This window comes from Aegilops tauschii, chromosome 5 (assembly GCF_002575655.3).
Source record: "Aegilops tauschii subsp. strangulata cultivar AL8/78 chromosome 5, Aet v6.0, whole genome shotgun sequence".
NCBI classification, from domain to species: domain Eukaryota; kingdom Viridiplantae; phylum Streptophyta; class Magnoliopsida; order Poales; family Poaceae; genus Aegilops; species Aegilops tauschii.
This window is the reverse complement of record NC_053039.3, coordinates 257,525,135-257,542,049: the sequence shown is the minus strand read 5'-3', so window position 1 is coordinate 257,542,049 and position 16,915 is coordinate 257,525,135. Positions and strand designations below refer to the sequence as shown.

Sequence of the window (16,915 nt, the reverse complement as noted above, 5' to 3'; positions counted from 1 at the left end):
CTCTAAGTAGAAGATTGAATCCATATTATGTTTGCTCTCTCAGAATGTTCTCAGGGACACATATTATGTTTGCTCTCTCAGACCATCTCTAGCAGATCTCCTAAAACTCAAATTTAAAGAGTAAAAGTGATGTTTGGGTCAAAAAAATTCAAATGCTCCTAAAATCAAAATCCGCAGGTCGCCGGAGCTCTATCGGTGTCTTCGTGCACGCCGGAGAGAAAGATAGAGAGAGATTAGCCACGGACACATGAAACACATATGTCAGGCCAGCTTAGAGAGAGGTTTACTGGGGAACTGCTATAGCCACACACCTTTCACACCTAGAAATTTTACAGGAAGAGCCCCTAAACGCATCTATAGGTGAAGTTTTATAGGGAAACTGCTGGAGATACTCTTAGGTATCCTTAGCGATCTGAATTTCAAGTAGCGAGATCTTGAATGATGGAGCTCGGTTACCTAAGTAAAAATGTATAGAGATCATATTGAGGTTCTTGCTGCAGAAGTGCAGATGGACATTACTGGAAAGCATCAAGAGTAAAAATGTATTGCTCACAATAAAAAGGGTAAAAAGGCATTGGTTATGCATTTGGATTTAGCCTTATCCTTGAGTCATATGTATCTGCAGTTCGTCCTGATAATGTACAGATGAACTGTTCTGAGCAACGCAGGTCAAATATTGCAACAACTAATTCTGCAAGTTCATGCATCATACTTCCTCCGTCCGGGATTACTTGTTGCTCAAATGAATGTATCTAGCACTGGCCTGAACACCAGGATCTGAAAGTACACCAAGAAATTTAACAACTAAAAGGGGCATGGAAATTTCAGCAGCATTGAGAAATTTTAATTTCTGTGATAAATAGTAGCTGTAAACAAACCAGCACCTTCAGATTACTTACAGCCGAAACAATTGAGAAAAAAAAAACCTCAATACGGCATGTGTAACTAAAAATCTAGCTAACTCTAATTTACAAGTTAAAAAGTATGCTGCTAATCTTTTGTAACCGGACATCATATTTCTACTTCTACCAGTAGTCATTACAAGAGCAACTGCCATCTCTGAAACAGTGAAATCTGCTGTTATCCCGAACAATGATCTCCCGGTGAGTTATCCTCGATATAAGTTTAATATCAGTGTGACAGTCGGTGCAAACCCTGGTGTTCTTGATGACCCTAATGGCCTCCCCTGGTCTGGTGGTGAGAAGGCAAAATGCAACGGCGAGTTTCACGCTGTGATGAACTAGAGGGTGCTCCTTCTCCTCATCAGTAGTTTGTTTGTAACCTATGGCTTTCATTTCCATGCTTAATTCATCTAGCTTTTTGTATATTTGATCCATGAGGGGATGCCAGTTGTCTCCAACATGGAACTTGTGGACCTTACCATCAAAGTCAACCCAGCTATATCCAGGGACCTCCTTGACCCCTATCGCCTTCATGTGCAATCTAAGCTTTGCATCATCCTTCCATCTGCCGCTATTAGAGTATATGTTGGAGAGCATGAAATAGTTCCCAGAGTTCCATGGCTCTAGCAGAATGAGCTGTTTCAAGGCATGTTCTGCAAGCTCTGCGTCTCGGTGAATCTTGCAGCCACCAAGAAGTGCACCCCAGACAGCAACATTTGCCTGCATTGGCATTTCATTAATAAGCCGATGAGCCTCCTTGAGCAACCCAGCGCGACTGAGAAGATCGATCATACAACCGTAGTACTCAATCCTAGGAGCAATGCGGTATAACTGAGTCATGTTATGGAAGTAGCGCCGTCCATCTTGTACAAGGCCGGCATGAGTACAGCTGTAGAGAAGGCTCATGAAAGTCATGCCATTCAATTTCATTCCTGACTTCTCCATCTGGCCTACAAGGGCAAACACAGACCTATCATGTCCAGTCATGCTGAGCCCCAAAACCATGGCGTTCCAAACAGTAATGCCCCTCTTTCTCATCTGCTGGAACACGAACCATGCCTCGGCCGTGTTCCCAAACTTGGAGTACATTTCGATCAACGCAGTCCCTAGAACTGGGTTGTCAAGAAGCTGATCCCAGTCCACCACAGCAATAACCTGCTGTGCCAGATCAAATGCACCCAACTGCGTGCACGCTGAGAGTGCACCAGCTACCGTCCTGCAATTTGGTCTCACTCCCTGAGCCTGCATTGCAAAGAAGAGCTGCAGAGCCTCTTGCGGATGCCCGTTGGAAGCGTATTCGCTAACCATAGCACCCCAAGCCACTACATTCTTCTCCGGCATCCGGTCAAACACCTCCCTTGCCTTGGCCATCGCACCGCATTTGATATACAAATCCACCGCTGCAGTTGCCACAAACACACTGCTCGTGATCCCCTCCCGCTCTGCGGTCCTCCACACTGCCTCCCCGGTGCCCAAATCCGTGACCCGGGAGCACGCGGTCAGGACCCGCGCAGCCATGAAGCTGTCCGGACGCATTCCACTAGCGAACGCATCCCTCGCAACGGCAACAGCTTCCCTGGAACGCCCCGCGTCCATATACGCGGTGATGAGTGCGGTCCAAGAGACTGTGCTGGGGCAGGGCATTTCTTCGAGCACGCTCCGTGCGTGTTGCAAAAGCCCACATTTAGCGTACAGACTTAGCAGGGACGTGAGAATGTGAGGGGTGGAGTCGGAAGGGAGCTTGAGGGAGCGCGCGTGCAGCTGCTCGCCGACTCTGAGAGGGTTGCGGAGGCGGGAGGCGGACTTGAGGGCTACCGGCAAGGCCAGGTGGGAGGGTTTGGGAAAGAGGGAGTATAGGCGGAGGACATGGAGGTGGAGGCCGGAGGAGGAGAGCGCGCGAAGGAGGTACGTGTAAAGGTCGTCGAGGATGCCGAGACGGAGGAGGCGGCCGTGGAGCAGTTTGACGGTGAGGGGTGGGAGGCGGTTGCCGGAGCTGACGGCGCTGAGGAGGAGGCGGCGGGTTTCCTCGGCGGCGGACGACACAAAAGCGCTAGGCGCGAGGGTTGTGGGAGGATTGCGCAGCTCACTTTGCACGAATTTTCTCAACACTTCCATTTTAGTGTGAAGCTAGGATGGATTGTGGAGAGAAACGAAGGAGACGTCTCTCAAAGCGGTGGCTCCGCCTCCGCCTCCCGACGCAGCCGGCACGGATAGTTTTATTCCGACAGTGGGCCAAAACTTTTTTTCTGACAAAATTCTCCTTTCTTAACTTAGCACAGACATAGATTGCTGAGGTGAAAGAGAGAAAACATAAGAATAGTCTTTGTTGTACTAGGTTGACCACTTATACAAAGAAAAACGATACATTTATCTTCATTATATGAGATGTCTTTTTTTTATTCAAATAATAAGTGTCACACGTCAGGTGCGTGGCACTCTGGCCTTAACGTTTTTCGATGACAATTTCAGTCATGCAAGGATGACAAATTCCAGCGACACACGGCAAGTTTTTATCAAAAATAAACCGAAGCGCGAAAGTTGTCATGCTTGTCAACTTATTTTCCATATTCTTGTGTAACTAAACTTGCCATCGAAAACATTCGAAGTTGCCATGTGCATGCATCTCACGTGTGGTACTTATCAGGGTCTTTTTTTAAAGAAATTAGGATGATATAATTTGCATTATAAGAGGTGAAAAAGGGTTCGCTATGATATGTACAATGTTTGATAAGATAATGTTATCTTACTATTTTTTTTCTTTATTTTCATGCCCTTGATTCCATAGTATTACTCAGTTTTGCCTCATTGTCTTAATTTTTCTCACTTTCCCCCTCCTACCTCTACTCCGAGCCTCGCAAATGCCTAAATGGAGTGTTTCCGTCGGGTCAAGCCCATTGGACAGTTACTTGGTTGAGTTACTAAATAGGACAACTTAAAATGATGACATGTGGGACCGACTTAGGGCTGGGTCGACTCTCTCTCATTTCGCACTGCCCCATCCCGGGTAGCTCCTCCCACGCTGCCGCTGCAATGCCAGACGCCCTGACTCTGTCCGCCGACCGCAACCGAAGAACGATTGCGCTGCACCTCCGCCGCATATATTGCCCTCCCTTATCTCTTCCATCGTCTGCCCAATCCAGCCTCCACTCGATGGTCCGTCGTCGACCAATCCACTGCTCCGCCACATCTACCTTTTGTCCCCATCCACCCTATATGAACTGGAGCGCCTCGTGGGGGCTTGAGGGAACTGCTGGGACTTAAGGGAGCTGCGACGACGCAGCAATGGCGAGTGACAACGCCCTTCGACCAGTTAACCACAGTGGGATTGGGTCAAACTGGGATAACATAACTCCTGTATTCCAATCCTCGAATCCCTTGAGTCTATGATCTAACAGATAAATACGGCTAGGATTTGACCATAGGGTGACAAAATAGTTGCCTTCCTGACTGCGTTATTTTTTCATCTAATAGGATTGATGCAGAGACTGCTTTTTGGGTTGCAGTCAGAATGGAAACTAGCAAGTGATATTTTATCAGTTTGCAAATTGAAAGAATAGTGAGTTTGGCATTCTATAATGTCATCTTTTGTGTGGAGATAAATTGCAAAATTTAAATAATCCGTTGAGTTTGCTCTAAAGTGTTGTCAGTTTGGTGTCTTTTGGCATGCTGGACGAAAGAGATAATGATGTATTTGATGCTTGTTTGTTGTTGATCGATCATAAATAGAGTTACCTTCACAATTCAGTTTGTTGTCTTTTGTTTGCTACTTATTCACTTTGTAATGAAACGAATAAAAATTACAAAGAAATAGAGCATATTCAGAGCTCTCTTTGCTGGTTCAGTTTCCTCTTTTTTTTATTTGCAAATGCATGCTTTAGTCATTGAACTAGTTCTTGACGGTGAACTAATTTCAGTCAGAGAAAATCGCATTTGAACACACAACACGCAACATTCACCACTCACATGCCCACCCATTCTCATTTGGCCACCCACTCACAGCACACAACATTCAAGAGTCTCACATTTGACTACACAACCACCCACCCACTCGCATTCATCACTCTTCCTACCCACTCGCATTCACCACTCTCCTCCCTCTCCTCTCATTCACCACTCTCCCTGCCCACCCACATTCACAACTCTCCTCCCTCTCCTCGCATTCACCACTCTACCTCCACACTTGCATTAACCAATACTCGCGAATGGCAATGCAAGTATGGGATGGAAGCGGGCAATGAAGGAGGTTTGCTCCGGCGATGCGGTCTTGCTGGCGAAGTGCAACGACATCTGCTCCTAGTTTCTGAGCGCGAAAACTTTCCTGAAGCAAAAGCATGACATTGGATGCAATAAAGGAGGAGATAGGGTGGGTGATTCCCGATCATGTCAAGGGGGTGATTCCAATCAAGATTATCCTTTGGGCAATGCAGGAGAAGCTAGAGTCTTCGCATCGCCGATAGTGAGCTTGGAGTACCGCTCTCGCGATGTCGTGCCGGATACAAGCAAGTCTCCAATCTATGCACCTGCACAAACAATCAAACACTTGCACCCAACGCGATAAAGGGGTTTTCAATCCCTTCACGGTCACTTGCAAAGGTGAGATCTGATAGAGATAGATATAAAAGATTACTAAAACATAAAACAAAATAAAAGTAAATAAATTGCAGCAAGGTATTTTTGGGTTTTTTGGTTTATAGATCTGAAAATATATGATGGAAAATAGACCCAGGGGCCATAGGTTTCACTAGAGGCTTCTCTCTTGAAGGAAAATAACATGGTGGGTGAACAAATTACTGTCGAGCAATTGATAGAAAAGCGCAAAGTTATGACGATATCCAAGGCAATGATTATGCATATAGGCATCACGTCTGTGTCAAGTAGACCGACTCCTGCCTACATCTACTACCATATATTACTCCACACATCGACCGCTATCCAGCATGCATCTAGAGTATTAATTTCATGAAGAACGGAGTAACGCCTTAAGTAAGATGACATGATGTAGAGGGATAAACTCATGCAATATGATAAAAAACCCCATCTTTTTACCCTTGATGGCAACAATACAAATACATGCATCGCTACCCCTACTATGTCACTGGGTGAGGACACCGCAAGATTGAACCCAAAACTAAGCACCTCTCCCATTGCAAGAAGAACCAATCTAGTTGGCCAAACCAAATCGATAATTCGAAGAGAAATATAAAGATATCAAATCATGCATATAAGAATTCAGAGAAGGTTCAAATAATATCATAGATAATCTGATCATAAATCCACAATTCATCGGATCTCGACAAACACACCGCAAAAGAAGACTACATCAGATAGATCTCCAAGAACATTGAGGAGAACATTGTATTGAAGATCGGAGAGAGAGAAGAAGCCATCTAGCTACTAGCTATGGACCCATAGGTCTGTGGTAAACTACTCACGCTTCATCGGAAGGGCAATCGAGTTGATGTAGAAGCCCTCCGTGATCGAATCCCCCTCCGGCAGGATGCCGGAAAAGGCCCCAAGATGGGATCTCACAGGAACAGAAGGTTACAGCGGCGGAAAAGTATTTTTGTGGACGCTTCTGGTGGTTTGGGAATATTTGAGGATTTATAGAGCTGAGAGGGAGGTCGGTGGACTCCTGAGGGGCCCACAAGCTAGGGGCGCCCCCTAGGGCGCACCCAGAGGGCTTGTGGAGCTCTCGGGACTCTTCTGACTTGGCCTCCAAGTTCCGTGGATGTCTTCTGGTCCAAGAAAAATCATCGCGAAAGTTTTATTCCATTTGGACTCCGTTTGATATTCCTTTTCCGTGAAACTCAAAAATAAGGAAAAAACAGAAACTGGCACTAGGCTCAAGGTTAATAAGTTAGTCCAAAAAATAATATAAAATAGCATATTAATGCATATAAAACATCCAAAACAGATAATATAATAGCATGGAACAATAAAAAATTATAGATACATTGGAGACGTATCAAGCATCCCCAAGCTTAATTCCTGCTCGTCCTTGAGTAGGTAAATGATAAAAACAGATTTCTTGATGTGGAATGCAACCTAACATATTTATCCATGTAATTTTATTTATTGTGGCATGAATATTCAGATATATAAGATTCAAAACAAAAGTTTAATATTGACATAAAAATAATAATACTTCAAGCATACTAATAAAATAATTGTGTCTTCTTAAAATAACATGGCCAAAGAAAGTTATCCTTACAAAATCATATAGTCTGGCTATGCTCCATCTTCATCACACAAAGTATTAAATCATGCACAACCCTGATGACAAGCCAAGCAATTGTTTCATAGTTTTGATATTCTCAAACCTTTTCAACTTTCATGCAATACATGAGTGTGAGCCTTGGATATAGCACTATAGGTGGAATAGAATATGGTGGTTGTGGAGAAGACAAAAGGAAGGAGATACTCTCACATCAACTAGGCATATTAATGGGCTATGCAGATGCCCATCAATAGATATCAATGTGAGTGAGTAGGGAATGCCATGCAACAGATGCATTAGAGCTGTCGGGGGAAATCGACACCTATGGAATCACCGGGATCTCCTTCTACGGTTGGCGGGCGCGGGGTTGTGCAAAGAGCGGGTCAGACAGGAAGCACACAGATCGTTTACCCAGGTTCGGGCCGCGGAGATGCGTAATACCCTAGTCCTGCTTTGGTGGATGTATTTGAGTGTTCTTGCCTTCTTGAGCTAGCTACAGGGTGTAATTTGCCCAAAAGATCCAAATCCTTCTCCTGGTCGCCTCGGGCCTCCTTTTATAGACAAAAAGGGGTTGCCACAATGGCATACAGGAGGTGGAAAGGTGTACAGTGGATGAGTCTATCCTCTGGCACCGTCGGACAAACGCATTTAATGCGCTGCCGACGTGCCCCTCTTGCTTTATCGGGGACGACAAGGAAGCATGTCCCAGCTGTCGCCCCCTCGCCTGGCTTCGACATGTGTCCGAGCTGGTGAGGTGTCGTGGCGCCACGTTCGCTGGCTACTGGGCTGGCACGGTGGTGGAGCCTTCATGAAGATATGCATGCCACCACGCAGGTGCTTACTGGGTCGGTGTAGAGGCCGCTCGTCGCCACACAGGTGCCTGCCCAGCTGGTTGAGCTAGCAGCTGCATGGGGATGGCAGTGTGTGTCTTGGCAGGCGTGGGCCTGGCTGCGGTCCCGCTGGTGCCCTCGGCAAGGGCCTTGCCAGGGGCCCGGCAAGGGTCTTGCCGTGGCATCGCGGTTGTCCCCGGCAATGCGCTCGCCCGGGGTCTCGTGGATTTCCTCGGCTAGGATCCCGCCGACGGTCATCGTCTTCTGGTCCTCATCTGATCTTGTATGTTTATGATCTTGACGAAGATCTGCATGCCATCACAGAGGTGCCTCCCGAGCCCTGGTCCCAATGTGGTTGTTGGAAACCCTTGGGCTCAAGGGTGGCGCGCCTCGCTGCAAGTTGCCCCGGCAAGGCTCTTGCCGGGGCCACGGAGGCCGCCCCGGCAAGGGTCTTGCCGGGGGAGTCTGCCTCACCCTTCTTCTTTTTGTGGTCTCTGGTTCTTGGCGTTGCTTTGGCTGTCTTGTGCTCCGGCTTCCCTCCTCTGCCCTGCTCGGTGTGGTCGTGGGCGCGGCTCTGACTGCCCGTGCATAATTAAAGGGGTCAAAAGGAGAGCCCCTACTTTTGTACACCGATAGGAGCCCCCGGGCCTGGGCCACACATAAGCGCGACGCGTTGTTGGGCTAGGACCAGAATGGTGCGTGGGCAGGTGGGGCGGATCTTTTTACCGTAGTAACTTTTTCGTCCGCTGCGCTTCCCCACGACCTGCGTTGGACGCGCGACGTGGAGGGTTGCGCGTGACGTGGGGGTCATGCGTGGGGCGGCCTCCGCACGCATGCGTCACATCATGGTAAAGAGGCGGCTCACGCCTTCCCCATAAAAAGAGGGAGACGCAGTGGCGCGGCTCATTTACTGAGTGGACTCGGGTCGTGGTCTTCAAGGCGTCCGCGCCCCGCGATCACGGGGTGGGGAACGGTCGCCTCACCTGTCCCCTCGATTCTGCTTGCTCGCCACGTGTCTCCCATGCAGGTGGCAGGCGGTGGAGGCGGGAAACCGGGCCGTCGCTGATTGGGGCAGCGGGTCGGTCTCGATTCCCCGCGCCCCCGATGGCCGGATTGGTCGAGTGGGGTGGCCGAGCCCCGACCCCGCCCCTTTATAAGAAGGGTAAGGGGGATGGTATCCCACATCTTTTCATCATCCACCTTCATTCACTTCGGCTTCTTTCCTCCATCTGCCATGGCGAGAGGAGGCGCTGGCCCTTCGACGGTGGCGGCGAGGGTCGCTGCTCGACAGCGCGTCCCTCCTCCCCAAGAGCTCGCGGTGGCGGAGCCGGCCACGAGAGGAAGGGGGAGGGGGCGAGGCCGAGGTCGCTGTGGCGCTCGGGGAAGAGGGGGACGGGGCGGCGCACCAGCCTTGCCTCCGCCGACGATGCCTCTCCCAATGGAGGGCCACGTCGGGGACCAACCTCGCGATTTCTTCATCAGGCTGCGCCGGCCACCGCGCCATCGTCTTCGTCTCCCCACCCCGTTTGCTCGGGAGATGGAGCTCTATCCACCCTAGACCCTCAGGCTGCATATGAGGGGCTACGGGAACGGCGGCACGCGGGTTGACGTTGACTTCCCCGCTCCCCACGTCATGTACCTCTGTCGCGGATGTAAGACGTTTGCTCATGTCCACAGCCTGACGGCGGGGCTCGTTCTCTACTTCAAGTTAATGGAGAATGGCCTGCTCTCCGTCAAGGTCTTTGGAGATCTTGGAACTCGCCTAAAGTGCTGCGTGGAGAGCTCCTCCGACGATGAAGATTCCTCCTCAAGAGGGAGTGACGAGGAGGACAGCGACAGCGACGACGAGGGCGTCGAGCGACGGGATGCCGACCTCGACTCCGACTGACCGCATCGCCCCTCCCTTGGCCACGCGCCCTGCCGAGGGCCTTCCTCGTCAAGCTCTCCATCGACGCATTCCCCATCGACTCCTTGGGCGGCTGGCATAGGAGGGTTGGGGAAGGCGAAGAGGGCGGGTGGCGGCCGTCAAGTCGGAGTACGCGGGCACCGACGCCTTCGTCGCTATTGCCGGCCCGCTGCCTCATCTTCCAACTTCTCTCCCGACACCGGGATGTTCTCTTGGTGCCTTCTGCTCCTCGCACCTCGCCTAGGCGCTCTTTTTGCCCTCCTATATCTTGTTCCACCTTCTGAGGAGAGGGACAAGAAAGGGATTACGGGCATCTTATCTCTTTTTAGTTTGTAAGCCTGCGGGCACTTGTTAATTTTAAGACTTGTAATCCCCTTGCTCATGTTTTTTATCCCGTATGAACTATACCTATATGGGATGTTTTTAATGAAAAAGGGTGCTTGCCGGGTTCTTTGTGCGTGAGCGAGGCCCATGTGAAGGAATGAATCCTTGTTATTTTTAAGATAAACATTGTCGCCCGGCAACAGGCCTTGCCATCCCCTCACTTCAGTCGACCACTCTCACGCTCTCGGCGGAGGCTGGGGCGAAGTAGAGTTAGGCCCCTCGTTTATTTCCTTGCCACCGCGACTATGACCCAGCTCTGACCCAGGGACTTGGGTATAGGAAAAAGGGGGAGCACGGTGGTCTAGGAGCAAAACGAGGTTTCATATGTCCCAACTTCATACGGAAATGCACAATAGAGGATAAAAGACTTATCTGAATCTGTAGCCCCCGGCAGCCTTGGCTTGCCGTGGTTATATTCTTGCATCTGCAGCCCCCGGCAACTTTGGCTTGCCGAGGCCGGAGCGCCATGCCGTTCTCTTTCTTCCAAACAGCTCAGCAGAAACGTCCACGTACCCTGCGAACCAAAGAGGATGGAAAGGAACAGAGAAATGCGCACTCGACCTCTATGCTAGGGGTTAGTCGCCGCTAAGCACTATCAACCCTAACCGAGGGAGAGACTTAACCTAGCATGTATGCTAAAACTTAGGGCGCCAGCGCTTCATTTATTTATGCTCAGGGTCTGCGCCTGGCTTTGTACAAAGGGTTACATGCCTCGTCGGCAAGGCTTGTACAAAAGGTGGGTTGCCGGGGGGCCCGGCAACCGCGCCTTATGGGTAAAACTTACGAAGATGTTCGATGTTCCGGGAGTTGCTCACTGGAACAACATCTTCGGTCTCCAGGCGGACTGCGCCAGGCCTGGTGACCCATATTACCCGATAAGGGCCTTCCCACTTTGGCGTCAACTTGTTGGAATTCTTGGCCGACTGAACGCGCCGAAGAACAAGGTCGCCTTCCTCAAAGCTTCGGGCATGAACCTTGCAGCTATGGTAGCGGTGCAAGGCTTGTTGGTAGCGCGCTGCTCTCACAGCCGCCCGAAGACGATCTTCCTCGAGGAGCGTTGCGTCATCGATGTCTACTACGCAACCTTCTTCTTGTAGACGTTGTTGGGCCTCCAAGTGCAGAGGTTTGTAGGACAGTAGCAAATTTCCCTCAAGTGGATGACCTAAGGTTTATCAATCTGTGGGAGGCATAGGATGAAGATGGTCTCTCTCAAACAACCCTGCAACCAAATAATAAAGAGTCTCTTGTGTCCCCAACACACCCAATACAATGTTAATTTGTATAGGTGCACTAGTTCGGTGAAGAGATGGTGATACAAGTGCAATATGGATGGTAGATATAGGTTTTTGTAATCTGAAATTATAAAAATAGCAAGGTAACTATTGATAAAAGTGAGCACAAACGGTATTGCAATGCGTTGAAACAAGGCCTAGGGTTCATACTTTCACTAGTGCAAGTTCTCTCAACAATAATAACATAATTGGATCATATAACTATCCCTCAACATGCAACAAAGAGTCACTCCAAAGTCACTAATAGCGGAGAACAAACGAAGAGATTATGGTAGGGTACGAAACCACCTCAAAGTTATTCTTTCCGATCAATCCATTGGGCTATTCCTATAAGTGTCACAAACAGCCCTAGAGTTCGTAGTAAAATAGCACCTTAAGACACACATCAACCAAAACCCTAATGTCACCTAGATACTCCAATGTCACCTCAAGTATCCGTGGGAATGATTATACGATATGCATCACACAATCTCAGATTCATCTATTCAACCAACACATAGAACCTCAAAGAGTGCCCCAAAGTTTCTACCAGAGAATCAAGACGAAAACGTGTGCCAATCCCTATGCATAGGTTCATGGGCGGAACCCGCAAGTTGATCACCAAAACATACATCAAGTGGATCAATAGAATACCCCATTGTCACCACGGGTATCCCACGCAAGACATACATCAAGTGTTCTCAAATCATTAAAAGACTCAATCCGATAAGATAACTTCAAAGGGGAAACTCAATCCATTACAAGAGAGTAGAGGGGGAGAAGAAACATAAGATCCAACTATAATAGGAAAGCTCGCGATACATCAAGATTGTATCACCTCAATAACACGAGAGAGAGAGAGAGAGATCAAACACATAGCTACTGGTACATACCCTCAGCCCCGAGGGTGAACTACTCCCTCCTCGTCATGGAGAGCGCCGGGATGATGAAGATGGCCACCGGTGAGGGATTTCCCCTCCGGCAGGGTGCCGGAACAGGGTCCCGATTGGTTTTTTGTGGCTACAGAGGCTTGCGGCGGCAGAACTCCCGATCTATTCTGTTCTCTGAAGGTTTTAGGGTATATGGGAATATATAGGCAAAAGAAGTCGGTAAGGGGAGCCACGAGGGGCCCACGAGGGTGGAGGGCGCGCCCAGGGGGTGGGCGCGCCCCCCTGCCTCGTGCTCTCCTCGTTGATCCCCTGACGTGCACTCCATGTTTCCCGTATTGCTTTCTTTCCAAAAATAACTTTTCCGAAGGTTTCATTCCGTTTGGACTCCGTTTGATATTCCTTTTCTGCGAAACACTGAAACAAGGGAAAAAACAGAAATTGTCACTGGGCTCTGGGTCAATAGGTTAGTCCCAAAAGTAATATAAAAGTGCATAGTAAAGCCCATAAAACATCCAAGATGGATAATAAAATAGCATGAATACTTCATAAATTATAGATACGTTGGAGACGTATCAGTCATCTTGCCGCAATTGCTCTTGCTCAAGCTCGTCATAAGCGAGCACTCGAGGTGACCCGTATGTGAGTTTCGTGGGGAGAACTGCTTCTGCCCCGTATACCAGGGCAAAGGGTGTCTGGCCGGTGGCTCGATTTGGAGTCGTTCTGATTGACCAAAGAACCGCCGGCAACTCATTAATCCAGCGCCTTCCGCTCTGGCGTAGCCTGTCAAAAGTCTTGGTCCTCAGGCCTCGCAGTACTTCAGCATTTGCCCTCTCCGCCTGGCCGTTGCTCCGTGGGTGTGCCACGGAAGCGAAACAGACCTTGTTGTCGAGGTCTTGGATGTATTGCATGAAGGTGTGGCTTGTGAACTGCGTGCCGTTGTCGGTGATGACTCTGTTTGGCACACCAAAACGGCAGACTAGCCCCTTGAAGAACTTGACGGTTGACTGTGCGGTCACCTTCCTCACTGCTTCCACCTCTGGCCACTTTGTGAACTTGTCGATGGCAACGTACAAGTACTCAAAGCCCCCGACAGCGCGGGGAAAGGGCCCAGTATGTCGAGACCCCAGACCGAAAACGGCCAGGAGAGAGGAATTGTTTGAAGGGCTTGAGCTGGTTGATGAAGCTTCTTCGAATGGAACTGACACACTTCACACTTGGTTACTAGTGTTGTCGCATCCTGGAGGGCAGTGGGCCAGAAGAAACCTTGCCGGAACGCCTTGCCGGCAAGGGCCCTTGACCCGATGTGGGAGCCACATATGCCTCTGTGTATCTCCGCCAACAGCTTCAGTCCTTCCTCCCGGGGGATGCACTTCAATTTCACACCGTTCGGCCTTTTCTTGTACAGGACTTCATCGACGAACTGATACATAGCAGACCGACGGGCTACTTTCTCCGCTTCTTCCTGCTCCTCAGGAAGCTCCCCTGTTTGGAGGAATCGGACGGTATGCTGTGCCCATGCCGGAGCCTGGGGCTTGACGGCAAGGACTAAAGGCATTTCTTCTGCCATGGGAGCGACCGTCTCTACGGCCAGGGCTTGACGCCCTGCCGGAGTCAATCGTCCCTCGGCAGGCTCAGTACCCACGGCAACATCCTTGCCGGCGGTCCCAGGGGGCTGGGCGGGAAAGTACTTGCCGGGGCCTGATTTCTTCCGCTTGTTCTGCTCTGTTGATGGCTCAACGGATGGTTGAGTTAACCGAAGCACAAAAGTACCTGGTTCCACAGGTAGCTTGAACGCAGCGTGCTTCGACAGGTAATCGGCGATGTCGTTCTCCACTCGGGGAACATGTTCCGCTTGTATACCGTCAAAGCGCTCTTCCAGCTTCCTCACCTCATCTACGTAGGCCTCCATCAACGGGCTCTGATAATCTTTGTTGACTTGCCTGACGACAAGCTGTGAATCACCCCTGACGATGAGCTTCTTAATTCCGAGGTCTGCCGCGATCCTGAGACTGGCAAGCAACCCCTCATATCCAGCAGTGTTGTTTGTGGACATCTCCCTGGGAAAGTGCATTTGGATTACATACTTGAGGTGCTCTCCGGTGGGTGCGACAAGCAGCACACCAGCACCAGCGCCTTGCAGCGAGAAAGCCCCGTCAAAGTACATGATCCAGTTGCGACTTGCTTCCTTGCCGGGGAGAGTGGTCTCTTGGATCTCTTCGTTGGGCGTTGGGGTCCACTCCGCAATGAACTATGCTAAGACTCTGCTCTGGATTGTCGAAGTACTTTCAAACTTCAAACCAAAGCTCGACAGCTCCAAGGCCCACTCCATGATCCTCCCGGTTGCATCTGGGTTATGCAATATCCGTTGCAACGGGAGGCGGGTGATGACAGTGATTTCGTGTGCTTGGAAGTAATGCCGCAGCTTCCTCGAGGCCATAAGGAGGCCGAAGAGCAATTTCTGCACACTGGAATACCTTGACCTAGCCCCCTGCAAGAGGGAGCTAACAGAGTAAACTGGGTGCTGCATCATCTTCTTCTTCTGCACCACTTCATTTGGTTGCACGGGCCCTGTCCCGACAGCGTCAGACTTTGCCGGGGGCCTTGCCTTGCCGGCGCCAGGCCCTGCCGGGAGGAGCTCTGGCTCGCCATCCGCCAGTCCGGCCGTTGCCACTGCCTCTTCATCGACCTCCCTCTGTGCCACTAGCGCGACGCTGACCACTTGATTCATTGCCGCTAGATACAACAACAATGGCTCTTGTGGTTTGGGCACAACCAGTATTGGCGTAGAGGAGAGGTATTTCTTCAAATCCTGCAGTGCCGCTTCGGCCTCTAGGGTCCATTCCATTGGGCCCGCCTTTTTCAAGATTTTGAAAAAGGAAAGGGCACGCTCAGAAGACTTGGAGATGAATCTGCTCATGGCGGCAACGCAGCCAGTGAGCCGACGCATGTCCTTGATCCCCTTGGGTGCCTCAATCTGCTCAATAGCCTTGATCTTGTCCGGATTCGCCTCGATCCCACGCTGTGACACAAAGAACCCGAGAAGTTTGCCGGAGGGAACACCGAAGACACACTTCTCAGGGTTCAACTTGAGGTTGATCTTGCACAGGTTCGCGAACGTCTCCTCTAAATCTTGTACAAGTGTCGCCTTGTCCTTGGTTTTGACCACTATGTCATCCATATAAGCCTCCATATTTATATATAGCTGGGGATCAAAACCAATTTGGACTGCCCTTGCAAACGTTGAGCCAGCACTCTTCAACCCAAAAGGCATCCGTAAAAAGCAATACGTACCACATGGGGTGATGAATGCTGTCTTCTCTTCATCTTCTCTTGTCATGAAGATCTGGTGGTAGCCCGAGTAGGCGTCAAGGAATGACAATAGGTCACACCCGGCCGTGGAGTCAACAATCTGGTCGATGCGCGGCAACGGGAAGGGGTCCTTAGGACAAGCCTTATTGATATCTGTGTAGTCAATACACAGCCTCCACTTCCCGTTTGCCTTGCGCACCACCACCGGATTGACCAACCACGTCGGATGGAGTACTCCTCTCACCAAGCCTGCCGCTTCCAACTTCCTGATCTCCTCTATGATGAACTCCTGCCGTTCCAAAGCCTGCTTACTGACCTTTTGCTTGACGGGTCGCGCATGGGGATAGACAGCAAGATGGTGCTCAATCACTTCCATGGGAACGCTGGGGATGTCGGATGCTTGCCATGCAAACACATTGACATTCGCCTGCAGGAAAGTGACGAGCGCGCTTTCCTATTTGCTGTCGAGGGTGGAGCTTATGGTGAAAGCCCCTCCCGTGCCATCCTCCTTGACAGACACCTTCTTGGTCTTTGGCGGTGCAGCTCTGGATTTCTTGCTCTTGCCGTTGGAGCTCTCTGGCACGTCCTTGACGGTAGCACAACACTCCGAAGAGGTGCGCTTGCCGGAGTGGGTGCGAGAGGTATTGCCGGTCTTCTTCTTCCGTCCCGGGGCTTCAGCGGCAGGAGCAAGTGCCTTGGCGATGGTCACTGCAACTGCTTCCCGGTAGAGTAGGTTGGCGCAGATCAGCACATCATTCTTGTCGCTGGGGATGATGATGATGGTCATCAGCCCAGGCATCTTTAGCGTGTTGTAGGCGTAGTGCGACGCCGCCATGAACTTGGCTAGTGCCGGGCGGCCGAGGATCCCGTTGTAGGGCAAGGCGATCTCGGCTACATCGAAGACAATCCTCTCCGTCCTGTAGTTCAACTCGCCTCGAAACGTCACAGGCAGCGTGACCTTGCCCTTCGGCTGACTTCTTCCCGGGTTGACCCCTTGAAACGTGCCCGTCTCCTCGAGGTCTCCGTCAGGAATCTGCAGCCTTTTGATCGCAACGGGCGAGATCAAGTTCAGACCGGCCCCGCCGTCAACTAGCATCTTGTTCACCTTGAGGTTGCATATCGTTGGTGAAACCAACAACGGCAAACACCCGACCGCAGTTGTGCGATCAGGGTGGTCCTCGGTGTCGAAGATGATAGGCGTGCTGG

The 16,915-nt window shown here is 50.4% G+C and overlaps 1 protein-coding gene across 1 annotated transcript; it reads right to left on the bottom strand.

Annotated features, from left to right (window-relative positions):
• Positions 1-822: 822 nt before the first annotated feature.
• LOC109735509 (putative pentatricopeptide repeat-containing protein At3g08820) lies at positions 823-3,190 on the bottom strand. Its single transcript, XM_020294725.4, has one exon. It carries the CDS (start codon positions 3,015-3,017, stop codon positions 1,026-1,028), a length of 1,992 nt encoding a protein of 663 aa, XP_020150314.1. The 5' UTR covers positions 3,018-3,190; the 3' UTR covers positions 823-1,025.
• Between the last annotated feature and the right edge of the window lie 13,725 nt (positions 3,191-16,915).